General features: G+C 45.1%; 1 protein-coding gene across 1 annotated transcript; it reads right to left on the bottom strand.

Moving 5' to 3' along the window:
* Positions 1 to 1,428: 1,428 nt before the first annotated feature.
* SPATA33 (spermatogenesis associated 33) lies at positions 1,429 to 1,695 on the bottom strand. Its single transcript, XM_058528602.1, has one exon. It carries the CDS (start codon positions 1,693 to 1,695, stop codon positions 1,429 to 1,431), a length of 267 nt encoding a protein of 88 aa, XP_058384585.1.
* Between the last annotated feature and the right edge of the window lie 8,138 nt (positions 1,696 to 9,833).

The raw sequence follows: 9,833 nt of genomic DNA, 5'->3' as shown, positions 1-9,833 counted from the left end.
ACCCTGGCCACCAGCAGCGGAGCGCGTGCACTTAACCCCTAAGCCACGGGGCCGGCCCTCGAATTATTTGTTTTAATTTAAATAATTATCATATTCAGTTCATCCTAGTCCTTTTTTAATTCATTCATAAGCTAAAGTCATAAGCCAATAATGAGATTAGAATTAGTGCCATGGTAAGTATAATTTTTAGATTTTTTGTTTGAGATGCTCAGGGCAGGGGTAGGAGGAGAGTAATTTCTAGGTCAAATAATAGAAATGTAATGGCTACTAGAAATTTTATGGAAAAGGATAGGCGTGCTGACCCTATGGGGTCAGATCCACATTTGTATGGGCTTGATTTTTCTGTATAAATATTTAGTTGTGGCAGTCAGAATGCATTAATAAATGTATTGAATAAATACAAGTAATGATGCTAATAATGTGTTAGTAAACGTCAATATGAAGTTTATTATTCTTTCTCAAGTTATACCAAAACTGATTGGAAATCCACTGCACTATTTAATACTAACAGAATATGATGCTCATCAATAGATAGAGACCACGTGCACTATTTAATACTAACAGAATATGATGCTCATCAATAGATAGAGACCACGTGTAAAGCCTGCTGAGCATTCTAGGAACTCAGGAGCTAACACATACTGTCACCAGACTAGACACGTGAGACCTGACAGGGCAGGGCGTCCTCTCCAGCCACCTTGGAGGAGAGTGGAGCTTGACCTGAGGGCTGCTGGTGAGGGTGGAACAGTTGGGGTGGGGGTCCCGCGAATGTCCCCTCACCAATGGGAGCCTTCATCCACAGCCAGAAGGACGGGAAGGTGTCAGCTCAGCTCTTCTTCCAGGGCGGCTCTGACAAGGCCACTTCCAAAGTTCTAAGTGCCATGGCTGCTGCTACTCCACGTTCTTCTTCTGGATCTTTCAATACCTTGGATCAGGTTACAGTCAAGCTAGGAGCTCTTGGGCCCTCCAAGGCGACTGTGCACTTCCCTGATCTGGGACATGACACCTAAGGTTTGGTCTTCAGAGTCTGCCCTTTTCTCCAAGTGAGGGGGACACCTCCTTCACTATAACCACCGTGTACTTACACACGCTCCTTCAGAAGTGGATGGGAAGGATTTTAACTGCCCACAAGAGGCCGATCAAGAGATGCCACCTGCCATCTGTTCATCACTGTGCACAGCAAGCCAGTTCCAACAGAGGTATACTAGTTTATCCATTTATTGCCACAGAGTCCACCCTCTGAGCCAGAGTCACTCTTGCCCCTGCCAAGCTGCCAGCAGCTCTGGGGAAGGTGAGACCAAGGTTGTCACTGGGGGGACCTCATGTACTGAAGGGGCAGCTGCAGCTTCCCACAGAGCAGGGTGGCCCCTCTGCCATCATCGCTGAGACTCAGCACAGTAACTCACGACAGCGACTTGGGGTGCTTGTTTATTCTGTGGTCTGTGGACCATAGGCGTCTACTGTACTGGGGCTCCTGTGTCGGTGGTAGGGGCCCCAGTCAGCCTGTTCCTCCATGGTTCTCTGCTCTTTGCTTCCGATGGAACAGTAGCTGATCAGAGTCTCTCTTGAGGCTCGGGTGATGATGATCTGTGGCATGGCAACTTGCTTCTTGCTCGACTTTTCATTTACATCAGGTTTCTCTAGACGGAAGAAAACATCCCAGTATTTAATAAGTCTGTGGAAAAGCTCTTCCATAAAGCAGACAATGTCTGCATTAGGGCCAGAACCTCAGGAAAAGAAACAGGCAAGGTGGAAAGCAGTCACATCCGTACATGAGCATCCCAAAGCTTAAACCGACTGACAACTCCGCCATGAGAGTGGTGAATTCTAGATGTCCTCTTTCAAGGAAGAAAACAGAAGAGACACTTCCACCATCCACCATGGAGAGACTGAGCTGCCAGCTCAGGTGACAGACACTGGAAGGAGAGGAACGCCGGAGAGAAGACAAAAAGGCAGGGTCTGCCTCAGACGTGAAGGTTCACATGCACAATTGCCAGAGGACTCTAAATCTGGTAAAAGCTCTCTGTATAGAACTTTATGAATCAGAATCCCCAGAAATGGACATTTCTGAGGTTGGCCACAACATTTTCTTAAACTTGTTAACGTTACAAGGAATGCACAGGACTTGTGAAACGCTGAGTTTGTCAAATGTTACAAAATACAAAAGCAGAAGCTCCTGCACGGCCTCATCTCCCAGCCTGCTCCCCCGGGGCTTACAAGTTTTGAAGACCATCCTTTCAAGTCTCGCTCTCTCTCTCTGCACGCATAGGTGTGTGGAAATAGAGTGAGAATACTCACGTCGTCATACACTTGTTAGAAAAACTCGAGTACACCAGTCCTATTGCTTAGCAGCATGCTTTGTTCCCCACTTCATACCTCATGAACTTGGCTACCCGGAGGGATGAAAAGTTGCCAGTTCTGTGCCAGACATTGTTCTGAGCTAGAATAATGACAGTAACAACCCACGACAGCTTCTGAAGTCAGTCTTCGTATGACCTGTGTGCGTTTCACAAACGAAAGAACTGAGGCACGGAGGAGTTACATCACCTACCCAAGGCTGGGGGCAGAGGGAGGTGCTGTCGTTCAGAGCCCCCCGACCTTCCACGCTGCATCCACAGCCTCAATTGTTTGAACCACTACTGAATGACCTATGGCCTGCACTGGGCTCTGAGAGTATCCTTTTTATTTTTGGCATTAAGCCAAAAACTGCAGTTTATCGTATTTTGCATTTAAGATAAATTGGAAAGTTCATTTTTTTCACATTGATTTCTATAAGCCTTTTTATACTAAGACTGCTTAAAAGGTTATGAATGTTTAATTTAAAAATAATACATGTTGATTAGAAATTGCATATGGAATGATTTTCTTTTTCCAGACATTTCACATGTGCATGCACACACACTGTTGGACGCACTTAGGATCACACTGTGGAAGGTTGAGTCTCAAAGCTGACCACATGGCTTGGCTGAGCCCCATCTCCGCGCACACAGGTGTGGCCCCTCCTCTTCCACAGCAGCCGGTGTAGCACTGGCCACGAGCCCATCGATTACATAACCAGCTGCCTTTGATGAACATAATTTAGGTTATTTCCCGTTTTTATCTTTTTCAAACTATGCTGCAATGAACATTCTTGCATTTATGTATTGACACACTTGTGAGGGTTTATCTATTGGGTAAGTTACTAGAAGGAAAATTTTGGTAAACATTGTCAAATTGTTTTCCATAAAGATTGTATCAACTTATATTTCCATTAAGAGCCTATAAGCAGGATATTTCTCCACACCCTCCCCTGGTTCTTGTCAATTTTCTAAATCTTTTCCCATGCTATGGTGAAAATGGAAGAGGTGACTTCCGCCCCCGCCCTGGTCACCATCAACTTCTCTGACAGGGAGGCTGAGCATCTCTTCCCTCGTTCACGTGCCAGTGGTATTTATTCCTGTGAATGCATGTCATATTCTTTCCTCATTTTCTTTTTTTCTCTTTTTTGTTTTGAGGAAGACTGGCCCTGGGCTGACATCCGTGCCCATCTTCCTCTACTTTATATGGGACGCTGCCACAGCATGGCTTAACATGCGGTGCGTCGGTGCACGCCCGGGATCTGAACCAGCGAACCCCGGGCTGCCGCAGCAGAGCGCAAGAACTTAACCACCTCACCACTGGGCCGGCCCCAAAGAACTAGCACTCATTTTCTACTTTGACCTTTTTGTGTGTGTGCGTGAGAGCTTTCTGTATATTTAAGAAATTTACCCTTAGTGATGTATGTCACAAACAGTCCCCTGGCTTTTTAGCTTCCCTCTGTTGCTTTTTGCAGCAGATTCATCAGTCTTTTGTTTGTTTGTTTGTTTTTGTGAGGAAGATCAGCCCTGAGCTAACATCCATGCTAATCTTCCTCTTTTTGCTGAGGAAGGCCAGCCCTGAGCTAACATCTATTGCCAATCCTCCTTTTTTCCCCCAAAGCCCCAGTAGATAGTTGTATGTCATAGTTGCACATCCTTCTAGTTGCTGTATGTGGGACGTGGCCTCAGCATGGCTGGAGAAGCGGTGCGTCGGTGCGTGCCCCGGATCCGAACCTGGGCCGCCAGCAGCGGAGCACACGCACCTAACCGCTAAGCCACGGGGCCGGCCCTCGTCAGTCTTCTCCTTATGGCTTTTAGAGAGTTTGTCAGACTGAAAAAGGGCATTCCCTACCCCAGATTTATAAAAATATTTACCCATTTTCATTCTGTTATCTTCTGTGTTTAGCTTTTTGATTCATATGGAATTTTTTGAGTAAGGATTGAGGTAAAAATATTAAGCCTTTTGTTTTCTCAATTGTCTAGTCAACTGTCCCGGCGCCACTTCATGGATGCTCCTTCTTTCCCCCGGTCTTTAACAGGGTACCTTGACCATGCATTCCCACGTGACATGAGACTCTCCATGTGACACTCATGTCAGAGGACTCGGCCTCCTCACGCCTCTGCTCTTCCAGGTGTTTCCTGCTAGTCTTACTGTGTTATTCTCCTGGGTGAACTTTAGAATAATTTGGTCCTGTTCCCAAAAAGACCTGTGGTGTTTTAATTGGGGTCACATTTATTTTAAAGGTTGAGGGAGAATGAACATCTTTACATTATTGAGGCATTCTAGTCCAAAACAAGACTTCTTTTATCAGTTTTAAAGCTTCTCCATTTAGAAAGATGAATCTTGGGGCCAGCCCCCTGGCTTAGCAGTTAAGTGCGCGCCCTCCGCTGCTGGCGGCCCGGGTTCGGATCCCAGGTGCACACCGACGCACCGCTTCTCTGGCCATGCTGAGGCTGCGTCCCACATACAGCAACTAGAAGGATGTGCAGCTATGACATACAACTATCTACCGGGGCTTTGGGGGAAAACTAAAAAGGGGGGGAGGAGGATTGGCAATAGACGTTAGCTCAGAGCCAGCCTTCCTCAGCAAAAAGAGGAGGATTAGCATAGATGTTAGCTCAGGGCTGATCTTCCTCACACATACAAAAAAAAACATGAATCTTTTTAGGGTTCTTGATACATACTACCTGTACTAGTGTTCAATTACTGCCTAACAAATGACCACACCCGTAGCGGCTAACTTAAAACAGCACATACATTTATCATGTTTCCATGGGTCAGGAGTCCAGGCCAAAACCCAGCTGTCAGCCAGGCTGCGTCCCCCTTTGGACCTGGGGGCCTCTTCCACACTCATTCCAGTTGTAGGTAGCATTCCTTTGTGGGTCAGGGACGGGAGTCCCCCTTTTCTTACTGGCTGTTGGTGGGGGCGGGGGTTGCTTGCAGCTTCTCTCACAAACATGGTTGTGTATTTCTTTTTAAAAAAATTTCTGAAATGTAACTGGCACGGTAGCTTACTTCTTCACAGCCACCTCTCTGACACTTTTACCTTTTTTTAAAGGATTCTTTGATTAGGTCAGGCTCACCCAGGGTAGTCCCCATTTTGATTAAGTCAAAAGCAGAGGATTTTTCTTTTTTTTCTTTGTGAGGAAGACTAGCCTTGAGCTAACATCCGATGCCAATCCTCCTCTTTTTTTGCTGAGGGAGATTGGACCTGGGCTAAAATCCATGCCCATCTTCCTCTACTTTATATGGGACGCCACCACAGCATGGCTTGACAAGCGGTGCATCGGTGCACGCCTGGGATCCGAACCCGAGAACCCTAGGCCGCCGAAGTGGAGCACTCGCACTTAACCGCTGCACCACTGGGTTGGCCTCAAAACCAGAGGATTAATAGCCTGATCACAGGTGGGACATCCATCCTATTCATGGTTCCACCCCACATTCAAGGTGCAAATCTTTTTTTTTTTTTGAGTTTACCATTTACATTTGTTTATAGAGGGCTTGGGGAGATACTGTGCATTTTAATGTAGTCAAAACCTTCAATATTTCTTTGTAATGTCTTTGTTTTTACGCTTAGAAAGATGTTCCCCATTGAGGAATCAGATTAAAATTTACATCTTATTTTTTGTAGTCACTTGTTTTGTGTTTTTGTGAGGAGATCAGCCCTGTGCTAACATCTGATGCCAGTCGTCCTCTTTTTTTGCTGAGGAAGACTGGCCCTGGGCTAACATCCATGCCCATCTTCCTCCACTTTATATGGGACGCCGCCACAGCATGGCCTGCCAAGCAGTGCATCGGTGCGCGCCTGGGATCCAAACCTGCGAAGCCTGGGCCGCCACAGTGGAGCGCGCGCACTTAGCCACTTGTGCCACAGTAGTCACTTTTTATATTCACTGTTATCCATCTGGAATTTATCTGAGCACACAGAAGGTTACATTCCAACTTACATTTTCCCTTAAAATGTTAAGTAATTTTCCTAGCATGATTTATTATATAATCCTTCCTTTTCCACTTACTCTTGGTGCCAGTTTTATCATGCACTAAATAAATACACACTCACATAGAGTAGGGGCTTATTCTTGTCCATATTTTCTATTTCACTCATCGGCTATTCTTCTACTGGAACTACATTATTTTAATTATAATTTTTGATACATTTTTAAACTTATTTTGAAATTATAAATTCACAGAAAGTTGCAAAAGTAGTGCCAAGTGGTCCCATGTATCCTTCACCCAGTTCCCCCCAATGGTAACATCTTACATAACTACAGTAAAATACCAACACCAAGACATTGACTTTGGTACAATGTGTGTTCTGTGCCATTTTATCACATGTAACCACCACCGCCATCAAGATCCAGAACTGTTCCATCCCCACAAAGATCTCTGTGCCACACCTTTATAGTCATGCCCCTTCCCCTCACACCCACCCTCTGCCACCCTAACCCCTGGCAACCACTAGTCTCTTCTCTATCTCTATAATTTTGTCATTTGGAGAACATCATATAAATGGAATGATACAATATGTGACCTTTTGAAATTGGCTCTTTTCACTCAGCATATTTTTTAATAGCTGTTAAATGTTCCTTAAGTTTCTCTTCTTTTTCAAAAATTTCTTGTGATTATGCATACTCTACTTTCAAACAAAAAACTTACAGAAATATTCACACACATGAAAATAGAATAGTATGAGTACCCATATATGCATCACCTAATTTCTTTCTTTCTTTTTTTTTTGTGAGGAGATCAGCCCTGTGCTAACATCTGCCAATCCTCCTCTTTTTTTGCCGAGGAATACTGGCCCTGGGCTAACATCTGTGCCCATCTTCCTCCACTTTATATGGGATGCCACCACAGCATGGCTTGCCAAGCAGTGCATTGGTGCAGCCCTGGGATCTGAACCGGCGAACTCCGGGCCGCTGCAGCGGAGCGCACGCGCCCAACCACTTGCGCCATCGGGCCGGCCCCGCATCACCTAATTTCAATCAACATTTTGTCACCTTGTTTTATCTTTCTTCCTTTTTTTTTTTCCTATTTTCAAGCAAATCCCAGACATATAATTTACGCAACAATAATGCAGTCTTTATCAGATAAGGATTTTTTTTAGCATAACCACAATAGCATTGTCACATCTAAGAAAATTATCATTGATTCTTAATATCATCTCATACCCAATTTGATTATCTCTGGAATGACTTAGCTCAGGTCCAACACTGCATTTGGTTCACAGGTCTCTCAAGTCTCCTATAACAGTTCTCTCTGCTATGGACTGAATATTTGTGTCCCTCCAAATTCATATGTTGAAGGCCTACTCCCCAATGTGATGGTATTTGGAGATCTGGCCTTTGAGAAGTAATTAGGTTTAGAAGAGGTCATGAAGGTAGAGCCTTCGTGATGGGATTAGTGTTCTCTTAAGAGGAGGAAGAGACTAGAGCTCTTGTTCTCTGGCCATGTGAGGACACAGCAACTAGACACCTGTCTGCAGGTCAGTAAGGGGTGCTCACAGAAACCGACTCAGTGGCACCCAGATCAGGGGACTCCCCAGCCTTCAGAATTATGAAAATGTCTGTTGTTTAAGCCACCCAGTCTATGGTATTTTGTTACAGCTGCCCAAGCAGACTAAGAGGCGCTCCTTTTTTTCATGTCATTTATTTGTAGAAAAATCAGGGTCATCTTTTCAGTAGAATTTCCAGCATTTTGGAATTGGCTGATTGCAAATTTGTGGTATGTTAATCTCTATAATGTGTGTATGTTTGTGGATTTTGTATTGCAAAATTTTAAGCATATACAGAAGTAGTGAGAATAGTACAATATATCCCATCACACAGCTGCCACAGTTATAAACTCATGGTCAAACTTTCTCTCTGCCCCAGCGCTTACCCTCTGTTCTAGTTACTCATGCTAGGTAACAACTTAATCCAAACCTCAGCAGCTTAAAACTACCATTTTACTGTCTCACAGTTTCATGGTTCAGGAATTCAGGACAGGTTCGACTGGACAGTTATCATTTGTGGATTCCCAGGTGGCTGCAGTCAGATGTTCTCTGGACCTGCAGTCATCTGAAGGCTCAACTGCACTGGACGTGCAAGGTGGCCACTCACAGGGCTGGGAAATGATGCTGGCGGCTACATGATGTGTGGTGGCTCAGCTGGGAAGACTCAAAGGCTGGGGGCTGGAGTCACCTAAAGGCTTGTTCACTCACAAGTCTGGCGCCTGGGCTGGAAGGGCTCAGAGACCAGGACTGCTGACTGCAGCACCCAACAGCATGGCAGCTCAGGGCTCCAAGCACCAGCTAGCATTCCAGCGAGCAAGGCAAGACTGCAGCACCTTCCATGGGCTAGCCTCCGAAGTCACTCCTGCCACCTTCTGTTGGTTACAAGAGAACTTCAAGGCTGCAGAGATTTAAGGAGAGGGAACATATACCACCCCCCAGGTGGGAGGAGCATCAAGGTCACAACATTGAAGATGCAGGATGGGAGAAGTGTGGCATCTTTGGAAAACACCATCATCCACATGTACACGCTGACATTTTGTAGCAAATCTCAGACACCATCTCCATTCATCACATCCATTTGTACTTAAATATTTTGGGTGCAGCTCTAAGAGACAAGGACTCGTGTATATTCCATGTTTTTTCAGGCATAATTCACAAAAGATAAAATGCACAGTTCTTAAGTGTTCAGCTGGATGAGTTTTCACAACTATACGCACCTATGTAATCACCCAAACAAGATGCAGAACTCTCCATCACCCCACAAAGTTCCCACAAGCCCCTTTCCAGTCAGCTAGCCTCTCCCAACCCCAGCCCAGCAATCACTTTCTGATTTCTATCCCATAGTAGTAAAACATACTTTTAATAATTTTATAATACACTGAATTTTTGACTTGTTGGAACTTTCCATTTCTCTAAGGCTTTTATGGTAAAAAGAAACTTTGACTTCCAAAAGTTCTAACTTGGGCCGGCCCCGTGGCTTAGCGGTTAAGTGCGCGCGCTCCGCTGCTGGCGGCCCGCGTTGGGATCCCGGGCGCGCACCGACGCACCGCTTCTCCGGCCATGCTGAGGCCGCGTCCCACATACAGCAACTAGAAGGATGTGCAACTATGACGTACAACTATCTACTGGGGCTTTGGGGGAAAAGTAACTAAATAAATAAAATTACAAAAGTTCTAACTTTTCCAAATCTAATAGGGAAATCCCTCAGCTTTAAAACAGGATGTGAAGGAGAAGATGCTCTTGCCCTAGTTTAGATGTCCCTCCTGGCAGACCATATGTCTGTCTGCACTTCTGATTCCTGGATGCTGCTCCCTGGAAGGCCACTGAGACCAGCTGCTCACCTCCTTCCACGGAGTCTTTCCAGGGTTTCCTCCATCTCCCTGTCGCATTTAACAATGGATTAGTGCTCCTTTCTTTTTTAACAGCTTTATTGCAGTATAATTTACATACCATAAAATCTGCCTGTTTAAAGCATATAATTCAGTGATTTTTAGTAAATTTT

Source organism: Diceros bicornis, chromosome 32 (genome assembly GCF_020826845.1).
Source record: "Diceros bicornis minor isolate mBicDic1 chromosome 32, mDicBic1.mat.cur, whole genome shotgun sequence".
Classification (NCBI taxonomy): domain Eukaryota; kingdom Metazoa; phylum Chordata; class Mammalia; order Perissodactyla; family Rhinocerotidae; genus Diceros; species Diceros bicornis.
Note: the sequence above shows the minus strand (reverse complement) of the source record. Positions and strands in the feature narration are given on the sequence as shown.

Bases quoted from the DNA above. Each gene is read 5' to 3' on its own strand.
- SPATA33 (XM_058528602.1), bottom strand. From the start codon at position 1,695: ATGGAAGAGCTTTTCCACAGACTTATTAAATACTGGGATGTTTTCTTC.